Source organism: Bidens hawaiensis, unplaced genomic scaffold (genome assembly GCF_021521415.1).
Source record: "Bidens hawaiensis isolate Kalapana, Puna unplaced genomic scaffold, B.hawaiensis_p1.1 tig00037730_1, whole genome shotgun sequence".
Taxonomy (NCBI): domain Eukaryota; kingdom Viridiplantae; phylum Streptophyta; class Magnoliopsida; order Asterales; family Asteraceae; genus Bidens; species Bidens hawaiensis.
Window position 1 is genome coordinate 44,961 of NW_027496606.1, and position 26,670 is coordinate 71,630.

Consider the following 26,670-nt stretch of genomic DNA (forward strand, 5'->3'; position numbering starts at 1 on the left):
TCACGTATATGCATTACAACAAGTTTTTTTTTTATTTTTAATTTTTTTTGTGAATAATAACAACATATCAGAAGGATGAAAAAAAAATTAAAAATATTTTTTTAATTAAATTAAAAATACTTCATTATTCATTCTCTAGTTCTCTCTTGATCATTTTCATATATATATAAACGAAAACCCAAAAATCTTAGGTGTCGCGATGTGGTCGCTCCTTCCTTTTTTGGAGTCACCAGATTTGCTTGACTTTTAAATGGAGGTTTTCTCATGCATTTGACCCGAATTCACAGGTATGGGTCTTATCAAACCCATATATTTTTTTAACGGGTTATAGCATCTCATTAAATTAAAAACTAATCACACCAAATATTTGATATAATAATCCTATAAAGTATGGATATACTAAAAATTAATATATGACTAATTTAAAAAAAGATATATATTATTTACAATTAAAAAACCAATTTGTAGTAAAAAAAAACGTCTCTTTGGTCTCATCAAACCCATATAGCTTTTAAATTAGGTTATAACATCTCATTTATTTGTGAAACAATTTATCGTCAAACCATAAGTATATTATTAACTTTCATACAATAAAAAAAATAAAAATTCAAAAAAATAAATAAATATTAGAAACAAATAATATAAAACAACCCCCGTAATACGGGTGATAAAAACTAATATATATATATATATATATATATATATATATATAATCTAACTATCTATATAATTGTCTACCGCAAAATCATACGTGTCGCCCTCACGTCTCTCCCCACCCCTTTTAGAGCCACCAGATTGCTTGATTTCTAAATAGAGAGCTCTCCTTGATTTAACCCGTTTTTGTCTCAAATCGGGTTAGGCGCGGCCCGTTTTCTTTAAACGGGTTATAGCGTTTTCTCTTCGTCATGGGTTCACAATCTCAACCCCTAATTTTCATTCATCAGACTCATCACCGTCACGCTACAATCTTTTTCAACATCAAACTCATCACCGTTGTCGCTCCTTATCGTACATCGTCATCTATGTTTGAGAGCACAATTTGTGTACCTCGAGAATGAGAGAGGCGGGTGTAGGTATTCCAGCAGTGGAGCTTGACAAGGTGCTTGCTTGACTGCTTCCACCTGCATCACACTCGGAGATGATAAGACTTGCTTGACTGCTTACACCCGCAACACTTGTCTCATATTTATTTTCTTTTGACTTATTTTTTATTCGAATCTTGGTATCCATTGATTCAAAAGACTTGATGGTAGAAGTCAACTCTAAGAATGTTAATGTATTCAGGTTTGTCGTTCTCTTGATGGTATTCCATTCGCAAGGCAGTGAATCCAACAACTTCATGTTGATCTTAGACAACTCATAGATGATACCGACACTTCTCAATTTAATAACGAGTGACTCAAATCTGTTGATGAGAGAGGCAATCGATTCTGTTTGAGTATGTTAGACAAGTTGAATTCTTCTTTTAACATGTCCTTTTGGCCTTCCCTCATATTGAGACTTCCTTTAAGCTTATAATTGCAAGACATTTTTTTAATAGGTCAAAGTCACGGTCAACGATTTTTTTTAAGTTTTTTTTAATAAAAGAATTATAATAATATTAAAATAAAATAATATTATAATAATACAATTCGAATACTATTTTTTAATAAAAAGATTATAATAACATTAAAATAAAATAATATTATAATAAAACCATTCGAATACAAACACTCTTTCGAATATTTTTTTTTAATAAAAGGATTATAATAATATTAAAATAAAATAATATTATAATAATACCATTTGATTACTTCTATTCATTCGAATAGAATTTGAGTTTTTTTTTTAATATAAAATAATTATAATAATATTAGAATATAATAATATTAAAATCCATCCATTCGATTACTTCTATTCATTCGAATAGAATTTAAATTTTCTTAAGAGGATAATAGGCCGAATATCAATAAAGTCTAAAGGATTTTAGTCTAAAAACCAATAGATTGGTCTAGATCTAAGTTTTTATACCGGATTTGAATCCGGGCACGAAAACAAAGAACACCAAAAACTCATATTTGAAGATTTTCAGGTATTTCTAGGATGTAAAGCACTCCAAATGTAGTGAATAACACCAAAAACAACTTCAAATCTACCAAAAACTAGGATCAAAACCCGAAAAGTTTGATCCGAAAACCACAAAGTTGAGCTGAAAGCTCTGATACCAATTGTAGATCCCGTGACCGGATCAAACAACACACAAACTAAGTACTAGTCGTCTTGGATCAACCTCTCAACTAGTTGACGGATACAACTAGATATGACCGAGATCTCGGATCTTGTGGTGTGAGCCGAAACATAGAGAGGGTGGAGACAAAGAGAGTTTGTAAGAAATAATATTTGCAAGGGTTGTTGAAAGGGTTAGTTGGAGAAATGGGTAAAGTGACCTTATATATGGTCCTCATTTCTCCAACTTTTACAATTTGTCATTACAAAATAAGCGTACTGAGGTAAGTATTACACCTACTCTAAGCAAATACAAAGACATACACAATCCTAAAACTAATATAGAATATTGGCCCTACACTCAGCAAACCCAAATAGCTTATAAACCGGGTTATAACATCTCATTTATAAGTAAAATTCTTTCATCATCAAATACTAAATATATTATTAACTTCAGTACAATAAATAAAATTAAAATCCAAAAATATATAAATATTATAAACGAGTAATGTAAAACAACTCCGTAACACGGGAGAATAAAAGCTAGTGTGTGTGTGTGTATAGGGTTGGGTTAAAATAAAAAGTAGAGTGTGTCTAAGAAGTAATCTGGTGCATTATATAGGTTGATCTGATGATGGATATGGAGTGTGTTTATTATGCGGTGTGTTTTATTAGATATAATGGTGAAAACACACTTTCTACACTTTTTATGAAAAATCTACTTCTTATTATAATCTTGCTATATATATATAGGATTAGGATCATTTCAGAAGTGTTTTTTAGTGCGAGAAGAGATTCTAACCAATCACATAATTTCTTTTTAACTTTTTGATTATTTAAATATAAGGGTATATTAGTAAGATATAAAATATGTTGTTTTGTAACTGATATTCATTAATGATTTAGTTACTAACTAACTAATGATAAGTTACAATAATAATAATAATAATAATTATTATTATTATTATTATTATTATATAGAAATCAACAAAGGAGTGCTTTTGTATTTGACTAATAATAATAATAATAATAATTTACAGAAAAGACAATGGCTGGAATAATATATATACACATAATACATACCTTACGGTTGTGGGTGTAATAATCCATCACATATACAGTGTTTATTAACGCTGTATTTACATACATTTCATTTTATAAAAAATAAAGAAAAAAACTGATCTAAAATTTTTATTCTTAAACATGTTTAATTATTATTATTATTATTCTATTTAATTTAAAGTGTAAATTATTTTCCCTCGATTTTAATCAACTAGTATAGTGTAAGTATTAAATAATGTAGATGTGGTTAGGTAATGTAATGTATGCACACTTTCAAATGTTGTGTACTTGTGTAGTCATAACTAATGTAGTGTAGACATATCTAACGTTGTGTAGGTACACCTTAAAATGTTGTGTAGTTATAACTAATATAGTTAGTGTAGACATATCTAATGTTATGTAGGCAAAACTAATATAGTGTAGGCACACTTTCAAATGTTGTGTAGCCATAACAAATATAGTGTAAACATATCTAATATAGTGTAGCCAAAACTACTATTTTGTATAATCACTTTGCTTATATCATAAAGTGTATGCAATACAAATTAAATGTAGACCTTAACCTACCTCAATTCATGGTATGGATCATATAATGTAAATAATGATTTTATTTATCGCAAAATATTATAGATTTAGAAAAGTCATTAAATGTAATATACACCTATTTAATAGTATGTAAAACTGATAATATGTATCGGGTATATTAATTGATGTCTAGGATGTAATCTATTATTATTATTATTATTATTATTTTTATTATTATGTATAGTATATTATTATCATATGCTTGATGTGTTATATGCAATGTAATATGATTATAATTGTAGAATGTAATGTATAAAATAGATATGTAAGAAGTAATGCCTATGATATAATTACACATGTTTGATGCTTTTAATGATTACAATGTACAATTTAATGTGTTTTTTCAATTAACTTTTTAAAAGTGTAGCATGTATTGTTCCTTGTTTTGTATATAGTCGTTTAACGATGTTTTGTTTTCTGTGTAGAGAATATTAATTGATGTGTATGATGTAAATGCTCAATGATTATAATTTCTTATATTTGATGTGTGGCGTGTAGTTTTTATGCCAAAAAAAAAAAGTTCTAGTGTGTAGTATTTAAGGTTCACTGTGTAGGCTATATTGTAGGAGATGATCTATTATTAAGGAGTAGAAAGAGGAAGCACATTAGCACGTTTTGTTTGAATATGCATACCTAAAAGACAAGTGTACCCTTTTCTATTTAAACTAATATAATAATAAAATCTTAATAATTACAAAATATCATATCCATTGAATACCATTGATTATACATAATCAATGGTTCAGATCAACTTCTCGCACTTCTTGCTATAATTTTACTTCTCGTATGATCCATCCCCTATATATATATATATATGCACACACACATAGTAAGATAACTTGTAACTCTTTTCTTAATTCTCGGGAAGCATAACATGCATGTATGTAAGAGAGCCACACACCTACGTTACTTGTAAACATACATAAATCATGTTTTCGATTAAGCATATAAATATAGCTGTATCTTCATTATTATATGGTGAACTTTCTTTAATCGTATTTATTTTATAGCAGTAAGCAATAAAAATGGGAGTACATGTGATGGTCTTCGTTATAAGTTTTCTCGTGTTACTTGGGTGTCATCGATGAAAGTTCTTGTTATCTTATCAATATATTATGGTGTTTAAGATAATCATTCTAATCAATATATGTATACATATGTATTTATTGTAGCTGGAGTATACGAACAAAGTAACATCACAACATTTACTATTGCACCGCCGATAAAATGTGAAATACATTGTGTGATTGATGAAGGGGACATTAATTATTGTTGTTGTGCACGTGGAAATCAGCCGTGCAATTATGATAAAATAGCTTGTACTGATACGTGTGCTAAACATAGAAGTAGTTGTTGCCCCAAGTAAAATAAGTGATGGGATTTTATAAGGTAAGTTAAGAGAAGAAGTGATAAATAAGCATGATTGAGTATATTATAAAATAATTATATATAAAAAGAAATGCAAAGTGTATCCCACTGTGCATGTTGCTCAGATGTGTTTTTGTTTAATTGGTTATTGCGTACGTTAGGTTTTCAAAGTGATTCGAAAAAAATCGGTAATTGGAGCTCAATGGGAAAAATTAAAGATTCAAGGATTTTCGAATGAAATAAATAATACTTTGTTTTGAATTCTGATTTATTATGTAAGCGACATGCCTACCCTAGCCGACTGGGGGTGTTACATCAATATATAGTATTGTGACTATTGTCTATGATATTATGATTTAGAGTGATAATTGTGAGATTTCAAACAACATCAGATACGTATTTGTTTCCCGCTAACACTTCATCACTTGCACTGACTGCATTTAGTTTTCGCTATCCTCATGTTTTGGTGGAGGTAAAGACTTCGTGAGTCTATAATTTTACTAAAGGAACGGGTATCAGTAATCGGAGTCCATTCAGTAGTCGTTTAGGTGATTTTACAATATTGTCTTCCGTTAGTCAGTTAGCCATGTTTAGGAGGAGCTAGTACACAGGTGATTCTTTATTCTCATTGATTTAATACAAGAAAAAACTAAAAAAAATGTGTTTTGTTATAAACCAGATATACAATACCTTATATAGCTATATGTGACGGTTATATTCTTGTATATATATTCTTGTGTACTAAACATTTGTGATTGATCATCAATAATATTCTACACAAATTCTCTATGGAGTCTAGGGGTGTTCTTCGGGTTGTTTATTTGGGTTTCGGTTTGTTCGGGTCGGGTTGTTCGGGTTTGAGCTCAAAACAAATTGACCCAAGAACCGACCCAAATAAGTTCGGTTTGTTCGGGTTTCGGGTTTAACAAATTAAAAAAATTTATCCACCTTTAACAATATTAAAAAAACCATATTCTAAGCCGTTATACAACCATATTCAACTATGAACTATAATATTTAGCCAAACCTGAAAATTATCATACAAGCATGCATTAGACGAGATGGAGTGTTGTAGCATGTGGATCAATGCTTGTGTAGATAGAAGAAACATGCTCAATACATATTGTTTTAAATATTATACTATTTAAGTTTTTGAATTGAATATACATTCTCAACATGCTTTACGGTAATTAATACATTGAGATCCAATGTGATAGATCCAAATATTAATTGGAGCATTGATAACAGCCGAACAAGAATACATATGGTCACTATGTTACTTCACCGCTAAACTACCCTATAAAAATCAGGATACATACATCGATGTATCATACTTCGGGTTATTCGGGTCAACCCGAATAAGGGTATTTCAACCCAAATACCGGCCCGAATATTTTATCTCGGGTTCGGGTTAGGAGTTTAATCGGTTCGGGTGAATTCGGATCGGGTTATTTGGGTCTCGGGCCGCTTTGGTTCGGGTTCCTTATTCGGGTACGGTTAAAAAACACACCCCTAATGGAGTCTCTAATTCATTTTACGTTATCAGCACGAATTTGCTATCTACATGAATTCTTCCGTTCTTCAATCTGGGTACCAAATATCAAACACTGTGTTTATTATTTGTAAGAATACACAAAATCCACGAAACCGTGGTTGAAAATTGTTCAAAATAAAAAGCACCAGAAACATTCAAAGATGTCGACATAAATTATCATAATTAAAGCATACATATTCACGTCAGAAACGATCACAACCATAAAAGTATACATAAGGGCGGACGGGGCACCGCGTGGTGAGGAAGCCATCACGCGTGGTGGCTCTTAGCACACCGCCTCCGCTCCTTTGTCACGCTTGAGGAGGGTGGTTTGCGTGATGGCCATCACGCTTGAGGAGGGGTGGTTTCCAAAAAATTGTACTGTTGGGGAAGAAGCCGTTGGGGGGGGGGGGGGGTTTAAATAAAAAAAACAATATAAAACCAAAACAAAAACATAAACCAAATCCAACTAAAAAACACTCTCAAACTTCCACTTCATTCACAACAAAAAAATATGGCATTTCCGAAACACTCGCTTCCCTTAGACACCGATAGCTCTTCGTCTTCGGACGATGACATTCTCAAATGGTTCCCGTTGCTATATAAAGAACTTGAAGGCCCGAGCCGTCCAAAGAAAAAGGTGGTGGAGCGTGATCGTATACATGCCCACGACGTGCTAATGAACGACTATTTTGTGGAGGAGTCGAAATACAATGACGAGACGTTTAGGGAACGCTTTCGTTTGCCGAAATCTTTATTTTTAAAAATTGTAGTCGACGTCGAAGCAAATGAAGAATGGTTTCAAGAATCTTACGACGCGAGGGGCAAACGAAGTTTTACGGCGCTTCAAAAATGCACATCCGCTATTCGTCAACTAGCGACAGGTAAACCACCCGACCAATTCGATGAATACTTACAAATGTCTGAGAGAACTTCACGTGAATGTCTACAATTCTTTTGTAGCGCGATTATAAAATTGTATACCAAAGAGTTTCTACGAAAACCAACAAGACACGACATTACACGTCTTTACGCCGCGCACGAGGCTAGATGGCATTTTCCAGGGATGCTCGGTAGCATCGATTGTACACATATCGAATGGAGGAATTGTCCACGGAAGTTGCGAGGGGCGTATGTTAGGGGTGATATCAAACGACCGACCATCTCACTAGAAGCGGTTGCGTCAAATGATTTATGGATTTGGCATTCTTATTTTGGTGTTCCCGGCTCAAAAAACGACATCACTGTTCGGTACACATCACCGTTGTTTCAGAGCGTAACAGATGGCACCGCACCTTTCTGTCCGTATTTTATCAACGGGAGATATTACAGACCTCGCTACTATCTTGTCAATGGTATCTACCCGCAATGGTCTGTTTTGGTGAAAGCCTTTTCGTTTCCTGTCGAGACCAATGAAAAGACGTTCAAGAGGTTGCAAGAATCGGCAAGAAAAGATGTCGAGAGAGCTTTCGGTGTTTTAAAGGGTAGATGGTGCATACTTAGTCGATCGGTTCATGCAATGAAAAAACCCACGATCTCTAGCTACGTGTATGCATGCATCATATTACACAATATGTTAATAAAAGAAGATGGAAATGCAATTTCTCCAGATTGGGTACCGGATCCTCCGACTCAAGTTCTCGTTCCCGATGATGCCCAATTAGACTTGCGGGATGAAGATATTCATCATCGGTTGAGATGGGATCTAGTTGAGATTATAGGTTCTTTAGGTTTGGAATTTCCGGATTCAGACGAGGAGTAGACGTTTATTGTAACTTTTATTTTTATTTCTAATTTTTAAGTTGAATTATGTTTTAGTAAACTATTGTTTTTATTTTTTAAGTTCTAGTAAAATCTTGTTTTATTTTTTTAAGTTGCAAAAAAAAAAAATCCATCACACACCACCACACCACACCACACCACCACCCCTAGTAAAAAACCATCACATGTGATGGATTTAGGGTTGGTGATGTGACACCATTTAATTGGGTGAGGTGTGTGATGAAAAACTTCATCACATCCACCACCCCTCCCCCCTAATACATCCATAGGTTTTGATTACTAAATATTCATGCAGAAATAAATATAAGTCTTACATGGCCCGACTTTTTATGATAAAGAGTTAAAAACATCATCAATGATCATTAATTCATAAAATTAAACATTCCGATGACCGGAAAAGTAAATATGTGGTAAATATGCGTTCATTCTTCGTTTTGTTCAATGGCACGGTAATGAAATTCAGCGACGACGTTTTTACAGATTGGATACCATGAAGACACGCAGTTACGATCGAGAAAAGTGGAGGCGGTTAGTAAAGATAGAAATAACTATCATTGTGGTGACACATATTTTTCAATAATCTTACATTACGTGTAAATTAATTGGGCGAAATCCAAAATAAGATCCCGGAAGAGGTCAATATGAATCTGAAGTCAAATATGTCAAACATTCACAAAGAGTAACTAGATGTATTCATAAACACATACAAAGTGACAAAGTCACGTATACCAGCATCAAGTTCATATGCTCGATTTGAAGCAGTAATCCAAGTAAGATTACTATTCAAAGAAACACATGGAAGATAAATTGGTTTAAAAAAAAAACCCATGAAAATCAAATGAGCAGAATAATGCAGTGGTTTAACCCCAGAAGAGGTTACATGTAAAACCATATAAGACGTTATTGATATGATACTCCGGTGAAGGTAAATGTCCTAAAAGAGACTAATATATTTCTAGAAGAAAATAATAAACCCCTGAAGAGGTAAATGTCACATAAGAGACTAAGATAATTTATAAATTTCCAGAAGAAACACCGGTATTGAATCAATATGAGATCTCTACAAATTATGTACAAAATGGCACAATATGGAATAAGAGTTAAACACGTGTATAATGAAATATTTTCATAAGCTATAGCAACATATGTAATCGATGAGAAATATTATGAATCTAAAGCTCTGTAAGAGTACATACACAGAGATTGCTAAAATGGCAAGATGTCTAGAAGGCTAAATTGAATATGACAACCAAAACGTTTTTGGACCCGTAGTCCGAACACCCATGGACATCAAACCAGTAGGTTATAAATAGGTGTCTTTGTATATATATAAAAATAAACGAAAAGAATGAGATTTGCGATGCATGGCACGAGTTGTAACACTATGGTTGTTTTCCCAAATCCCAGTAGTTAATTATGAGGAAATGTATTCCCCTGTAGTGGATGCGATAACCAATAAGTGTTTTAATCAGCCTCCTAGTCTCAGAATGACTTCAAATAAAGCTTATTGATGTTATCACCATAAAGTTGTACGTGACAATTGAACATTGGATTTACACAAATATCCATGTATGGATAACTTGCCTGAAGCATTAAAAACAATACCCCGAGATATGTTTTATGAATCTTAAGATTCTTATATGGTAGAAATGACTCTATGAATATCTTAATATATAAGTTTGGTACATGAGTAATATGTATTTAGCGGTATTGCACTCTTAAAAGTTCAGATAATTGCAGTTTACGGTGATGATGTCCTACATCATCGAGAGACTTTGCCGGACTAATTAAGAGAAAATTTTGATACGAAATAACTTGACGCGACTAAATTAATCCTCGACCAGCAGTTCGAGTATATGTGTAATTGCATATTTATCCATCAATCAAATTACATCAAGAAGATGTTAACATATTTTAATACAAGTAAAGTTGATTCACTAGTATACTCATGATTGGTCAATTGCTAGATATATATATGATCCTTACTGTACCAAGAAAAAAGGGGAAGACGTACTTGGTCTAGAAGTACCGTGATTAGAAATACTTGGTCCAGAAATACCATTGTTAAACGCAATTGATGCCTTAATATGTCTTGTAAATATAACGAGATTGAATATTGCATTATTAATATATGTGCTAGGGAAATTTGATTATATTCAAGCATGTTGCACTCTTTTTCACTTCACTAAGTTTTGTCATAAGAGGTTTTCTTAGTAAGGTTTTCTTTAATGAGGCAACGTACTGATCCAGTAGCATCAGATTATCTTATAGGTCCTGAAGTACCGATTTAACATCAGATGTGGAGGAAGGAGGTGGAGTGCGGCGGCCGGAGGTGGGGAGAGGGGGTGACGAGAAGAGGGTTGGAGAGAAGGGGGCTAGGGTTTGGAGCTGAAAGATGTGGAGATAATATTGACCTGATGTTTAGATGTGAAGAGGTGAAGATGTTTAGAAGAGGTGAGACGTGAGTGGTTCAAGTGTGCGCGAAGAAAATGGCGCGCAAACCTTTTTCTATGGAATTGTCTTCCGGAAAACAAACAATATGCAAACTTCAATGTATGCACGTGGTCTGCGCAACATAAACAAAAGAGGCCAGGGAGCTCTTTTGTGAAAAAACAAACACCCTTTAGTGATGAACATAATATGCATCCAACTGAATTGAAACCATATTGTGCGTCCCGATTTGAAACCATTTGAAAACATGCGTCCAAATTGTAGTTTTAATTTTGAAATTTATATTATTTTATTTAATTTTTACTCGTACTTTTGTTATTCTTTAATAACTTTTAATGTATAAAGCTTTATAAAACTTGGAATACATTGTTTAGACGTGTTTGTTTTTATCTACATGTTAATATAAATTTTACCGAGCCACCAGGTCAAATTGTGTTAAGCATATATTAAATATTTCTATATAAAATCGACATGACTATTGGCGTCGACTCGAAATCTCAAATGTATATTTGAAATTACATATTTTATTTTGAACGACGACATTCTTTTCGTTTAGACCATTGCACTCTTCAAATTTGGGATTCTCGTTTCCCTATTTTGGTTAGATTAAGTTATCTTAACCGGGTCCACGTTGGCTTCATAATTTGACTTGAACGTTCCTCGGAAACCACCATGCTGCCGCCACAAGAGCAAAACTAAAACTTTTTGATGAAAACTCAAATTCCTTATTGTGTTAATCCACTAAAAAATATTGCAAAACCAAAGCCTTGTTTTAGTAGGTTAAGTGATGGATATTTAAAACGATATATACTTTTATATATTTATTTTGTGACGTTGTGTCGGTCCTCACCATAGAATAGAATCAATCAATCAGCCGTCTTGGTTTTCTTTTCTTTTTTTTTATTTGAGACTTGAAGAAAATGAATCCTTTGATTTGGCACAAAGTTGCTGCAATATCTGGTATGTATGTTTGTATGTTTGTTTAGATATATTGATTGATTTGAGTTTGAATTTGTTTGTATAAAAAACAAAACAAAACAGGGATGGCAGCCCTTGGATTAGGCACATATGGTGCTCATGGGTTCAAACCCACCAACCCATCTTACAAAGAGGTCTGGAACACTGCTTCTCTTTACCACTTGGTGCATACAGCTGCATTGCTTGCTGCTCCTCTTGCTAAAAACCCTAATATTGTATGTAATGTATAAACTTTTTTTCTTCTTTTATATATATATATATGAAAAGGATAGAATACAATAATCGTACAAAAATACCTATATTCACGAAATTGATCCATGAAATCACATCTCAACATCTCGCAATCATCAATACATACCCAATTAATCATCGATTCACCAAAAAAACAGACTTGGATCGTTAATCGATCATTTTTTTACTTTCCTTCACGAAACCGTTTTGAGGGTTTTTGTATTTTTGGCTGAGCGTTTTCGTATTTTAGCTTTGTGCGTTTTGTTTTTTGCCTTTGAACGTTTTGTTTTTGCCTTGAATGTGATTCGCGTACGTTAAGGATTATTGTACGTTAACCTGGCCCTATATATAATGATATAATAACTATCATCCCTAGTTAAATTTAGAGTGAACTGCGGTTTTCGTCCTTGTGGTTTGTCTAAATCTGCGGTTTTGTCCAATAGTTTCAAATTTGCTATTTTTGTCCTTGTGGTTTCGTTTCACTTGCAATTAAACCGACCCCACTAACCTTGTTAAGCCTGGTCGTTGAATCCATCAACATGCCCCTCTGGTTAATGACAGTTTTGTCCTTTTTCTCCCCGAATAAACGTCAACCCTAATTCGCAAGCCACCTCACGAGAGGGGGTGGGGTGTTTTCGGGAAAAAAAAAGGACAAAAATTGCCCCTCACATGAGGGGCATACTGATGACTTAAAGATCAAACTTAACGGCGTTAGTGTGTTCGGGTTTAATTGCAAGTGAAATGAAACCACATGGACGAAAATCGGAAATTTGATACTAGTGAACTAAAACCGCATATTTGGGCAAACCACATGGACGAAAACCGCAGTTTACTCTAAATTTATATTGAATATTTGAATAAAGTAGTTTATTGAGTTGTTAGTTGTATAAATATATCTAGTTATGCCCATTGTATCAAATTGTAACTTATGATCACATTTTCAATGTTCTCTTGTGATGTCTAGTTTGGAGGCCTTTTGTCAACTGGAATTGTTGCTTTCTCGGGGACGTAAGTCAAGTCGTATATGTATATGTATATGTTTGTTATTCTACTGTCTGAATGTGTATTACATACATAGGACACGTACTTATTTTGGTTTCAAACTTAACACAACCTAGTCTTTAATACTTACTGCAGGTGTTATACAGTGGCGTATCTTGAAGACAGAACATATGCTAAAGCGGCCCCCCTTGGCGGGTTTGCGTTTATTGCAGCCTGGGGAAGTTTGCTGTTCTAAAACAGAAACAAGACTACACAAGGATCCGTCGCCATAGTTTATGTATGTTTATCCATTTAACACAAGTAAATGAATATCATCTATCTATCTATCTCATCTTTTAAGCATTTTCATGTTGGAGATTAAAATTATTTGTTTAACATAGATCACTCTGTCTCTTTGTTTGATATGCACAAAGTTTATCTGTTTCTATAATCCCATTATGTTTGATCGTTGGCAAAGTAAAGTTTAGGAAGAACTAGTAATGATTCTTTAGAAATTTGGTAAATGAATCAAGAAAGCGAACAATTAAACGTCTTTATGCAATTTGGTTGTCCCGGCTGCATCAAGGAGTGTAGTCATAGTGGCATGAACCATAACCTGTGGGAATAACCAAACAAAACTAATTATTAATAAATATATACAGCCTGTAAAGATAAAACATTCATGTGATGTGTGAACTCAAATGGCCTGTTTCCTTGATTTAAAAAGATTAAAAGAAAGCCAATAATGATGGAATTAAAATAAAGTAGTTAACACTTTAAATCTACAATCACTACAAATGTTTCTCCATTCTTTAGCATGTAGATCAGTTTTAAAACTTTTTATGTAAACGAATCAAGAAAAATGCGCTTACTAGGATCTTTTTCGGTTGTAATTGCAGCACTATTGAAGTAGCAAGAAACACCACTATGCTTAAACTTTTGGTAATAAGCGTTAAATGCATATGAAGCATGGTCTTTTAATGTATTTGGATAATAACAAGGTTGATTATCTTGAATCATGCTACAATCTGCACCCCCTTCACCGCATGTGTAATCTATAGCGGCTTGTAATTCTGCATCTGTTGCTTGTATATCTGCTATGCACCATTGCTCAAATTCCCCATCTTTAAGCATATAAAACACCAACAGAAATTAAAGAAAGTTATGAAAATGAGATCTGAATTATAGGTTATAACTTACTAGATTTGTGTGGGAGTATAACTACAAGAAGCAGAAATGGGAGCAAAATCTTTAGCAGAAAAGGTGACATTTTTGTTTAGAGAGTAGAGAGACATGTGAATGAAAGAAACATATGGGGTTTATATATATGACAAAAGATGTGAACTATTATGAAATGTTGAAACAAGATCCAAAGATGGCTGTAAGTTGTGTTGGATCATGTGGAAGGTGTCTCATTGTCTTCCACATACACATGGGAGGTTTTCTTATTTGGTGCCATGAACCTTCATCAATCATTTCCACCAATCAACCATATCCCATCTCCAAAATCCGGAGCGATAGTACAACTTTTAATGTATTGTTGGCTTGTTAGCGAAACCAAATTATTACAAATATGTTTTAACATGATCAATCTTTATAAATCATAAAATGTAGTTCCCCCGTATATGATAAACAAACGCCCCCCCCCCCCCCCCCCCCCAATAAGTAAAATAAAATAAAAGTAGTATGATGATGTGACGGATTTAGCAAGAGAATATGCATTCAGTAAAAACCATAAATTTTCACTTTAGCGTCAATTAGGTAAGTTCAAACCATGAGTATATGTAACACATTTTCATGAATTCGTCTTTATAAATGTTCACTCTTTCTACCATCTTAGCAACAACTTAAATTTAAAGTATATATATATGAAATAAATTCACCCAAATGAAACATGCAAATAAATGAATAATGTGATTATTTACAGAAAAGAATCCAATCCAATTTACAAGTCCTATTGCACACAACTCTCTTTCTTCCAAAGTTTTTACCGCCAAAAATGCAACAAGAATACAACCATAGATCATAATATGTACTAGGGACCATTATAAAAGTTTTTATACAAACACAAAGATTTTATGCAAGTCTGCGCGAGCCCGATGCTCATCACCACTGAAAATTTAAACAAAACAAGCTTTTAAGATCAAAATATCATATTAATATAATCATGAAACTGAGTTTTGGCTTGGCTTAAAAATTGAGTGATTAAATAAATAAATAAATAAGATTATATAAACAAGTTACCATGGCAAAAACATCAGCGTATATGATGGATGTTGTGTCGATGGCTAATCAGACTGTTTAGACTTTAGACCATGTGGTTAGCAAGCTGAGCCGGTGCAACCCACTGTGCGTGACCATGAGCTTTGACTGAGTCAATGGTCATGCTGCTGTCTCAGTGGAACCGACCATATGACCAGACTGTTAGGTTAACTAAGTCAGTTGGTGCAACCCAGGACCGTTGGACCATTAACCAGACTCGAAAAAGCAAGCTGCAGCCGAGTACAGTTGTTCTTCCTCAAATGGCTTTGAAACATAACCATCCATCCCGCACTTCATACACTCTTCATCTGTAGCTTGAATCACATCCGCTGTCATTGCCAAAATAGGCGTATGCCAAGGACTCGCGTTATTAGAAATTATTTCTTCATTAACCATGCTCTCTAGCCTGCGAATTTGTCTTGTAGCCTCAAACCTAAATACAACACCAAAAGCCAATACCATTAACATAACCACCAACTGTACACGAGCCAATCCGAACCAAGCCGTTTCGAGCTCTATTTCTAAAGCTCAAGCTCAGCTCATGAGTAGTTTTTCAAGCTCGAGCTTGGTCTGGACTCGGCTCATTTATTATTTATTTATTAATTAATTTGTACACATTCATAATTATTTGCTATGTGTATTTTAGTTATAATTTTATATATAACAAAATAATATAATATATAGTATTTATTTATTTTTTATCATAATTTTATGTATAATAAAAATCATTATATAAACATATAATTGACATATTAAACAAGCATTGTCTAAATAATAGGCTCGCGACACAGCTCGAGCTGTATGTGAAGCTTGGGCTCAGCTAGGGGTCATTTAAGTTCGGTTCGATTCAAGCTTTTAGCGATCTGATCTCGAGTTGCTCACAAGTGGCTTGGCTTGTTTACACACCAAGGGTATTTTAGACATTTGACTAATAAAACAGCAAGAGAAAGTTATTTACCCATCCAATTCAGGCATTTGGAGATCCATGAAACAAGCATGAAAAGAATGAGGCGGTTTAAGCTTCTCTAAAGCAGCTTTACCACTATCTACACAAGTGACAATAGCTCCATATTTCTTTAACGCGCCTTCTGCAACTCGTCTATTGACAATATTATCATCAACAACCAATATTCTTTTATCGCGTAACAAAGTCCCAAGAGTCGATGGTTTTCTTCTTGCTAAAACACTTGTGTTTCCTAAAGAAATTGTTTCTTGAATGCAAGAAATCAAGATACTTAATCTTAGAGGCTTCTGCACAACAGTTGCCACCAAGTTAGCCGATTTGATCTCATCTTGTATTGCAGGGTTTATGGAGTTAGCCAATAAAAATAGTTTCGTGCTACTTTCAACACCACGAAGAAATGCAAGACCACTCTCTTTATCCCACGCTTCTTGGTCAGCAAGAACCATTGCAAAAGTAGATGAATCACTACACATGAAAAAATGGATATCATAAACAAAATGTGTTACTTATAAATTGGCTTGATTCTGATTATGCTTTATATCTAACGGGCCAAGCAGATACAATAAGAAAAATTAACTAATAATGAAATGGGTCAAATTGGTTGGCCAGGTAAAGCATGTCAAAGGCACACAAAATGTACTTTTAGCGCATAAAGCAATTTTAATCATTCGTAACTTATTCAAAAAGTTATATACTTAGAGGTGTGCATGAAGCCGTAAAAACCAATCTGTAGCTGAAAAATCCAAACCGAAATAACCGAACTCAAAACAAAACCAATGGTTTGGTTTTATATTTACATAATAATCGAACCTTTGGTTCGGGTTCGAGTTCAGGTTCGGTTTTTCAAGTAATTAAAACAGAAAAACCTGAACTGAATTTATGGATTTTTCATAATTAATTTTAAATTTTAAGTAATTTATAAGAATTTAATTAACAGTTTAACCAAAATATTTTAGCCAAAATGCATAACAACCAATTAACAAACAAAAAGATTTAGGCCCAAAATTATTATTTAAAGCCGACATTTTCAGCCCAAAAATTTCTAGCCCAAATGGCCAAACCGAAAAAACTTAAAACTAAACGGTGTTCAAAAACCCAAAAATCGAAGTTTCAGTTTTTGGTTCAGTTTAAGCCCAAAACCGACACATGCACGCCCCTACATACTATAGAAAAGGATACAATCTTTTAATCATATGTTATGCTGTAATTGTCCATAAAAAGCTAAAAGGTGTTGCAGGTCAACCAAACCTCAAAATTTTGACCCATCAAACACCCAACCGATCCCCAAATCTAGTCATATCTAAAAGTAACTTACATTTCCGACTGGTAAGATTGTGCAGACACAAAATCAGATGTGATCTCAACAGATATTCCCAATCTTTGAAGGTGGTATCTTGTGACTTCTGCTCTGATGTTTTTCTGATCAATCACCAGCGCCCTTAGTCCCCTAAACTCTGATGTGTCGGGATGATATTGTTGCAATACGGTATCAAGGGAGCTTGTTTCTTTCTTCATGAAAACAGCTGTAAAAGAGAATGTACTTCCAGTACCCGGTTCACTAACAAACCCGATTTCACCGTTCATTAAACCTACCAACCGCTTGCTAATGCTCAACCCGATCCCGGTCCCACCATAAGTTCTTGATGTGGAACTGTCAGCCTGCATAAAAGGTGTGAATATACTGCTTTGTGCCTTTATAGGGATTCCCACACCCGTATCTTCAACAGTCACTAATATTCTAATCTTTTCAGATTCGTTTATCAAATCTTTGCCACTTAATTTTTCAAAGTTCTCCCAGCTTTTCTTCCTGTCGACCACCGGAAGCCCGCTTAGAGTGTTACACGCTGTGTTTGACTTCGACCCGTTAAAGATTTTCAGGCTGTTTTCATCTGTCACTTCATCTGCTAGATGTACTGACACGAATATGTGTCCTCTATCATGTGTGAACTGCAAAAGAAAGTAGATGGGTGCATGAGTCGTCATTTGAAAAAAAATAAAGATGGAGAAATTGAGATTGTAATAAAGATGAGAAAAGGAGCTAACTTTAAGTGAATTTTCAACAAGATTTGTGATTATCTGCCTGAAACGTCCCGGGTCTCCAACAACAACTTCAGGGAGTTGACTAGAAACATAAACCGCCAACTTCACGCCCACAAAAACACAACAAGATTATTAGTTATAATGAATGCATTATATTATAGTAATAGATTAAGAAAAAAATTAATCAAATAGATCGTTTGGTATTAACCTCGATTCTCTTTTCTTGAGACTTTGTTGACAATAATGATACAACATTATCAAGAATAGTGCGCAGCTCAAATGGAACCGCCTCAAGCTCGAGCCTTCCAGATTCAATCTTTGCTTGATCAAGAACCTCGTTAATCAACTTTATTAAATCTTTACCACTAGCATGTGCAGTTTGTGCAAAATCCAACTGCTTTGCATCCAGATTTGTGTCCATAAGCATCTGCAACATGCCTAAAACACCATTCATCGGGGTCCTGATTTCATGAGAAACCGTTGCAAGAAACTGAGATTTTGCAACATCTGCAGCTTCAGCACGATGCTTGAGCTCCATCATTTTTCTATAATCACGCTCTACCGCTGCAATTCGGTTTATAGCTGCATAGAAGATATGACCAAGAAGAAAAGTGATAATAAGCACACCACCAGATGCCAGTATTGCTGTCCAAGGTGGCGGAGGCCTCTGCTTAAACCTGTCAGAAAACCGATTACAGTTAAAATTTCTAGTGGGCCCCATTTTCTTGAAATAAAAAGGTAAAAACTTTATCAAATATAGAACCTGCAACGCATTTCATGCTTTCTAGAAGGATCACCAAAATCAAGACTGCTAATGTGAAGAAAGCCCGTGTCAGCCTCAGCAGGACCGTACATGTTAATGGCTGCAGAAGCATTTGTTGTGTCATAAACATTGACAACAATCGTCTGTTTGCTCGCTAGCTGGTGAAGAAGCTTCTCAACTAGCGACGGGATGTCATAAGATGCACCAAGATAACTGTTACATTAATAAAGTTTTCATTTTTATGAAAATGAGGTGAATCTTGAATCAAAGATAAGGTGTATCATCATCAAACCTACCCCACAGTTGCCTTAATTCGCTCTTCTGGTGTAGCATCTTGATGAAGATGAGTGTTGTAAACAGCAAAAGTAAGCACAACACCTAAATGGTTTGATTTTAAAAGCTTAAAAGGAGATGTCAAGACTCCTTTTCCAGATGCCCTTGCTCGCAAAATGTTTTCCCGATCTTCCTAAAATATAGCGAAAAATTAAAAAATAAATAAATAAATTAGGACCACAACAATAGAATATGCGCGTGCCGAATATAATTTGTGATCACATTCTAGTTGTATTAGGTTAACTAGCCAACAATGAAACAACTAAGAAGACTAGAGGAGGAAAATGGGCGGGTAGGTAACGATTCAAAATGGCTCGAGTATATTTGCTGAAACAAATGGGGGGTGGGGTGAGGTGGGAAGTTTTTTCAAAAACTACTCATTTAGTCATTTTAAGCTGATTCTATTTTGCCAAACTTGTTTTGACCCAAATATATTTTGCTTAGAACCCGTTTGGACCTGAACTCATTTTGCTTATAAGCCGTTCTGCCCTCAACCTATTCTGACCTCTGACCTGACGCCGCCTTTTAACATGGGCTAGATTTACCCAATACACTTTTTGGCCAAACATAACAAACTTATTATAAATATCTATTGCATCAAATATGATTACAAAAATAATATTATTTAAATAATAATTTACTTTTTTAATAGTTTTACTTACTATGTATTATGCATTACGCATAAACTTCAGATTACTAGCAACCCCGTTTGACTCGTTTCCCTAAACGCTACTTATTTGACCTGTTTGACCCTTAGAGATAAAACAAAGCCCAGCCCAACCCATTTATAAGCAAACTGGTTGAAACTACCACCTACAAAGTATTAAAGTAGATACCTTGCCAGACATCATATCAATAGAGACAATATGAGAAACAGTTTCTTGAGATAAGATAACCGGAGCATATTCGTCTTGAATAGGTGAAGGTTCAAGATTCTTAGGATCACAATCTTGAGCCAGTGTTTGGTCTTGATTCTCTGTATCCATCTTCTTTATTGTCCATCCATGTTCTTTCTCAAATTTCTCTCGTTCAGAATGGCGCACCCTCAAAGCATACGCAACACCACTAGTTAACGGCCTCTCAAAAGACGTTCTTTCCGTGTATTCCCCAAATGTTTTCTATAAAAACATTACATAACATCATAAAGTTTGTCAATTTACAATCTTTTTAACAAAAAGACAACATCAGATAGATGGAAAGAAAACTTACTTGATCAATAGCGGGAGGTTGTTTCCCATGATAAAAAGTGGATACAAGAATAGCAAGAGCATGAACATGATTCATGCTCACATTGAACTGATCTTGCAGCATACGCGCACGTTCATCACACATGTTTGCTATAGTTTCTCTTCTTCTTAACTGAATGCCATCATTTAAGTACCAAAATAACCAGATTGATACAGTTACTCCAACTAACACAAAAAGTACTAGAAGCTTCTTCATCCACTTTCCAGCGCTTCTTGATGAAGTCTGCGTATGTTCTTTCGGCTTTATTTTCACTTTACGGTTCTTCCATAAACAAGGAATCAGGGCACACAATGCAAATACCAAAAGGGCCCACACACACACCTTCAGAATACCGTTGCTATGCCCCCGTGCAACTTGTTCATGTACTAATGAAGATTTATCATCATCATGTATAGGGCATTGACACCACAATTCCGCATTTTGTGCACTATTTGACCCTTTGAGAGAACAAGTTATTTCATGTTTTGTGGACAATTTATCTCCCAATTGTTTGGTACATTTCAAGGCGGTTATCTGAAAGATACCAACAGTTAATTAGAACAAAACTGGCATGCCTTGTCTCTAAAAGATTCTCAGGTTGCAAACATGTTTCTTATCTTCAAAACCTAAATTCTAAATCTAATCAAATATATAAGACACTAGCCATCACAAGAGAGCAAACTAAAGTGTTTTTATCTAGTTTCTAGTTACAAAGTTTGGATCTTTATTTGTGCTTTCACATGTATAGTTGAAATATAAATCAAACAGTGAAAAAGATGCAAAACCTGATCTGTTTCATAGAATGAGGAAGCTAGCTCATGAAGAAGGTCATTACTGACATTAAACTGTTGAACCAAGACTAAAGATTTATTATCTTCACATGCTCCTGGAAATGTTATTACCTCCATCTTTCTCCTAAATACACCACTAATAAAAAACAAGCCAACCCCAACTGCAACAACAATAAGCCACACAAAAAGGACCAATCTTTTCCATCTCCAGCCACTATTAGCAGGCTCCTTGACCTTCTTCATCTTTGAACTGGTGCCATTTAACCCTGAAGAAGAAATCTTGCAGTTCAAAGACATTATGATGACACACACCCACTTGAGAAAAAGCCTTGAAAACTCAACAACAGCAGGTAAAATCATGTAAAGGAAGAATCTTTATGAGGTACAGATGGATCTTGCAGCAAACCCAACTCAGAATTCAATAGTAATTATCAAGAAACAGAGATTTACTTGCAGTGAGATGATTACAAAATCACATATTTTGGTTTGTGGGAAGAAAAGGTAAAGGTGTTTGAAGGGTGAAAACAGGAAGAAATCATCAAGAAACAATAAGACAAGAAAAGAAAATTAAGTTTTGCTATAATATGGTGTGCCTGCCTAACCAAAGGCTGTTGGAAGCATAAAGAGGCATCAAGAACAAACCTTTTTTGATTAGAGAGAGAGAGAGAGAGAGTATAGGATATGATATATGATTATTATTATTATTATTATTATTATTATTATTATTATTATTATTATTATTATTATGAAGAGAAGAGAGAGGACAGCCAGTTGGGTTTTCACTGCCCAACTGGAATCAATGACCAAGTGTTGTGTTTGTGATTAAAGATGTGCCTTTCCTTTTAATTCTTCATAGTTCATTCACTTTTCTCTCTCTAGAAATAATAATAATAAAAATTGGAATGAATGTTTTAGTTGTGGCTGGGGACATATGATTATCTCATCATCTTGTGACTGAGAGAAGATAGACAGATATAGATAAATAGCTAGCTATATGTTCTCTTTTTTTATGACTTTTTTTTTAAAGATACATACAATGCTCCATATACACTTTTTCTTGAAATTATCCTATCCCATTTATATACTTTTATCTTATTATTTAAATTCAAATATATTGACTTATTATCTTCAAAACAAAAATGGGTAAGCATTTATTCTTTCTCATATTTTATATTTCATTGTGTTAATCACTAATACTCACCTCGGGTCTTATTTAGTGATGTTCTATTGTTGGATTCAAGTATTTAATTAAGGTATTCTAGTTCTAATATGTAAATTAATAATCGGATAAGATCGAAAGAATTTCTAGAGTTAGAATATAAAGTTGTGTAAGTTTTAATCAAATCAAAAAGCTCCCTTTTATAGGTAGGGGATCATCACAATTCACACATGTTAGGCTGAAGTGTTATAACTTTTTGTAAGCAGCAAGACAAATTGACATTTATAATTGCTTGCATCAGTCAATGTTGCAAAAGTAGGATTACAAGGCCGAGTACTTTCCGAGTATTCGCTACAAGGTATATCACCAGGGCGAGTTTCTGTAAATCCGCCTAGTTACTAAGAATCGGACAAATGTGGTCAACCTCAGCCAGAATCACTTATTATCGATGAACTTTGGCCGATTTTGACTCAAACAAATAAAACATAAGTGTTATTTCAATAATATTAAAGAACAAATATCATTTTTTAAATTAATGATTAGTAATTTTTAGGATATTTTATTTTTAAAAATGTATTTCTTTTATTTATATTGATATTCACCTATTTTGTTATAAATATTAGTAAACTTATGATATTTGACATATATATAATATTCAACTATTAATTTTCTTTATATATACCATGTCCGAGTACTCCGAGTACACCCAACTCCCAGTCGGCCCCTAAGGTCCGCCTAACGACTTTTGCAACCTTGGCATTAGTAGAAAAGCTCAATAGTAATTACATACCACATTTCAGTATCAACCAAGTGTCACCACTGCTTCGAGATAATATTGAACATTTAGTACCGAATATCTCTAGATCGAGCTTAGTTACAACTAATCGTTAATTTTCCACTTTTCATTCAAGACTAACTTGGAACTAAGTTTGCTTCCCGCTTATTATCCAAGTTACCACGTATTTTTTAAAGTCATTTTTCATGCAACCTTTTCACTAGCCACACAAATCCTAAGCATTCCTGATGATACGTCAATAAGGAAAAATATTGTTTTCCACGTTGATTGGGTAAAGATCCATGACCCCCTTCCCATCGAAGCGCTACCTCAAACCCTACTAAGGGAGAATGCATGTCTGCCCCCTGGATAACCCTCATGGTCTATGGTCTTCACCCGTAAGAACCATAGATGTTTGTTAGTGCTCAAAGCTAGAATAGTCTCGAACGAGTATACACTTTACGTTTTCTAACTTGTGTCAATGTTTAGTCCAATCTCTCATTTTGGTTTTTAAGTATATCCAACTAGAAGAAAATAGGCTATTTGAAAGTTAAGACATAAACGTCATAAACGTGTCATGTTTTATAAATTGAAAGTTAAGACAGTTTATGACATTGACTATATGTGGTATAAAATAGGCTATTTGATTAAACTATATACATTAGGTACATCAATGAATATCTTCTTCCATTGCAAGGAAAGCAAAGGTTTTGAAGGATGATTGGGTAACATCTTCAAGAGTTAGAGATGAATATGACTTGTAATTTCAAAACAAATTAGGTCTCTTTCAATATTGGTTATGGCTATTTTTTTAATACAAGAAGATTGCCTTTTTGTTAAAAGAGAAATAAAAAACACAAATATTTTGTTTTTCACCTCAGATCTATTAAACTTTTTTGAACGAACATTTATGCAAAACTCGAGAAGATGACATAAAAGTAAGTGATAGTAATGTTTTGATATCTTAACTTATATTCTTATTAACTTATTTCAATTACTCAATTTTGATACAAACGGAATACTTTCGTCAAAAAGGTTATGACAATTTTAAATGTAGTTTTTGTTTTGTTGCAATTATTTTTTGGTAGATTCATGTCATCTCATGCTTGGATATATGTTAGATCATGTTCTATGAGTTGTTTTAGTTTGCTTAGAATATTTAAAAACATACCAATCATCTTCTTTGTCGGGACCAGATTAACTATATGAAGTCATTTTTTAAAAAAACTTACGATTACGATTTATGACGAATCTATTACTAGATTGACGAATTGGTGTTCGCAGTTAACTCAACGTTGGGCTCTTATTGTATTTAAATCACAACTAAGAGCTGGAGAAGCTTTGACATATCAGAATAAGAAACTAAAGTTAGGTGATGACCGACCATGGTTAGAATGAGCCTAAACTTCGAGCGTGTCATAAACACTCGACGCTCTAAACACAATTTTGAAACCATCAACTTCGTGGCTAATATTTTCAGCATATAATTCAAGAAAATGTCATATGTTTCAAGCATGGATTTTTTTACAGTGCGTCATGAGTCTATGAGCACTCGAAACACAATACATTTATTCAGTATTAAAGAGTGTCCCCACAATGAGGCGCGGAGCACAGGGATGAGCTCAGTACCGTACCGGTACTAAAAATACCGATCCCGAAAATCACAAATTTTTGGTACCGGAACCGAAATATTTGGTTCGGTATCGGGACAGGGTCGGAATTGAAGGTAAAAATTCAAGAAATACCGGTACCGTACCGATCCCGAAACTCAAAACTTTAGTACCAATTCGGTACCGACGGTACCAAATCGGTTCCAATTTCGGTACAGGTACCTAATTTGCTCATCCCTAGTAGAGCATAACACAGACACTAGTGAAGTATTATATAGATTTGAAAGTAAAAATTTATAGCATAAAGTAATAATAAATGAATTTGATAATTTAGTTGCATAGAAAATTCATCGTTTGCATAATTAGATTTCTAAACAAATTTGGGTATCAATTCTAGCAGTAACTTTTTTTTTTTTTTTTTTTGAAATGCCAACAAATTCACTTGTAGGCTTGTAGTTGTGTTTTATCACATGACTCGTATGTAAGGTTGTAAAAGTCGCTAGGTGATGCTAGACTGTCGCTATCTAGTCAAAAACAATTAAATCAAGTTTTTAATCACTTAAGCAAGCTAGGGTAAGTAAGGTATCGAACCATGAGTAGTATGTGGTCAATGTAATCGTGTAAACAATTTCTAAGATTATGAAGTATGACTGGTAGTATTGATCACACAAGCAAGTAAGTTGGTTTTAATACTGATTTAAACACTTTAACAAATTCAAGCAATTAATAAAGCAAATCACACCCGGGATTCAAGTATGCATAGTACAAACAGTAATCTCATGCAACCTAACAGATTAACTATCATTGATTAACACAAACTGACTAACGAGCTAAACCTTAGGCACCAACAATCGCTAACACACGACACTGGTTATCAAACAACCCCTACCAGTGTGACACAACTAAGGGCAATTGCATGCTTCATTGAATTCAACTAGTCAAAACAGTCCTATGAGCAATTATTATAGAAACCGACAAACTAATCGTTTTGATCAACGTAAACCTAAACCGATTGAATGCACAACAATACTAAACATCAATACTCATAGATTAATCAATAATAGTTACAAAGTATTCGTTCTTAGTACATGAGAAAACTGAAAATAATGCAAACTTTACATCCCGAGTATGATTCGGAGAAGACTAGCCTAGCATCGTAATCGATAGATCTTCAATTACAATGAGGAAGGCCATTAGGATTGATCAAGAGATGATTGGTAGCCCTGGAATTCACCCAAAATTGTCTAATAGCTGCTGCAAGTCGTTATATCTGATTAGGGTTCGTAAAATAGAAGATATAGGTCAAAACCCTATTTTTCCTGTTTTTAATGTCCATCGCGATACGCGATAGCCATATGACCATCTCATCGCGTATCGCGACTTATGAAAACCTCATATTTGGATTTCTTTCGTCGAGAAACCCAAAATTCATATATTATGGGTCCCGTAACTCATTTTCTAGCCCAGAATATGCTCGTTTTACTTCTTGGTCGCGCTTTGTCAATCCATCTTGTTCAGTTTTAGCATCGGCTTATGATTTCTCATCCGCACTCTTCCCGAATCTTTCTA

At 34.1% G+C, this 26,670-nt stretch overlaps 3 protein-coding genes across 3 annotated transcripts; 1 reads left to right on the top strand and 2 right to left on the bottom strand.

Annotated features, from left to right (window-relative positions):
- Positions 1-11,686: 11,686 nt before the first annotated feature.
- LOC143589693 (uncharacterized) lies at positions 11,687-13,601 on the top strand. Its single transcript, XM_077070385.1, has 4 exons — positions 11,687-11,947; positions 12,029-12,180; positions 13,161-13,204; positions 13,334-13,601. Exons 1-4 carry the CDS (start codon positions 11,908-11,910, stop codon positions 13,431-13,433), a joined length of 336 nt encoding a protein of 111 aa, XP_076926500.1. The 5' UTR covers positions 11,687-11,907; the 3' UTR covers positions 13,434-13,601.
- A 68-nt stretch (positions 13,602-13,669) lies between these two features.
- LOC143589692 (glucan endo-1,3-beta-glucosidase 12-like) lies at positions 13,670-14,717 on the bottom strand. Its single transcript, XM_077070384.1, has 3 exons — positions 14,378-14,717; positions 14,050-14,301; positions 13,670-13,793 (listed from the first exon to the last, which is right to left on the bottom strand). Exons 1-3 carry the CDS (start codon positions 14,445-14,447, stop codon positions 13,759-13,761), a joined length of 357 nt encoding a protein of 118 aa, XP_076926499.1. The 5' UTR covers positions 14,448-14,717; the 3' UTR covers positions 13,670-13,758.
- A 355-nt stretch (positions 14,718-15,072) lies between these two features.
- LOC143589689 (histidine kinase 2-like) lies at positions 15,073-22,288 on the bottom strand. The gene is made up of 11 exons (XM_077070382.1): positions 21,552-22,288; positions 20,749-21,300; positions 20,376-20,657; positions 19,503-19,672; positions 19,207-19,419; positions 18,652-19,120; positions 18,447-18,545; positions 17,719-18,350; positions 16,398-16,868; positions 15,422-15,872; positions 15,073-15,289 (listed from the first exon to the last, which is right to left on the bottom strand). Exons 1-10 carry the CDS (start codon positions 21,915-21,917, stop codon positions 15,647-15,649), a joined length of 3,480 nt encoding a protein of 1,159 aa, XP_076926497.1. The 5' UTR covers positions 21,918-22,288; the 3' UTR covers positions 15,073-15,289; positions 15,422-15,646.
- Between the last annotated feature and the right edge of the window lie 4,382 nt (positions 22,289-26,670).

Bases quoted from the DNA above. Each gene is read 5' to 3' on its own strand.
- LOC143589693 (XM_077070385.1), top strand. From the start codon at position 11,908: ATGAATCCTTTGATTTGGCACAAAGTTGCTGCAATATCTG. The intron at 11,948-12,028 runs GTATGTATGTTT...AAAACAAAACAG, and splicing joins CAAAGTTGCTGCAATATCTG to GGATGGCAGCCCTTGGATTA. The intron at 13,205-13,333 runs GTAAGTCAAGTC...TACTTACTGCAG, and splicing joins ATTGTTGCTTTCTCGGGGAC to GTGTTATACAGTGGCGTATC.
- LOC143589689 (XM_077070382.1), bottom strand. From the start codon at position 21,917: ATGATTTTACCTGCTGTTGTTGAGTTTTCAAGGCTTTTTCTCAAGTGG. The intron at 19,673-20,375 runs GTATCTACTTTA...GCTATATTTTAG, and splicing joins TTGATATGATGTCTGGCAAG to GAAGATCGGGAAAACATTTT. The intron at 16,869-17,718 runs GTAAGTTACTTT...TTTCATGTGTAG, and splicing joins CAATCTTACCAGTCGGAAAT to TGATTCATCTACTTTTGCAA.
- LOC143589692 (XM_077070384.1), bottom strand. From the start codon at position 14,447: ATGTCACCTTTTCTGCTAAAGATTTTGCTCCCATTTCTGCTTCTTGTA. The intron at 14,302-14,377 runs GTAAGTTATAAC...ATATGCTTAAAG, and splicing joins TATACTCCCACACAAATCTA to ATGGGGAATTTGAGCAATGG. The intron at 13,794-14,049 runs GTAAGCGCATTT...TTATTCCCACAG, and splicing joins TACAACCGAAAAAGATCCTA to GTTATGGTTCATGCCACTAT.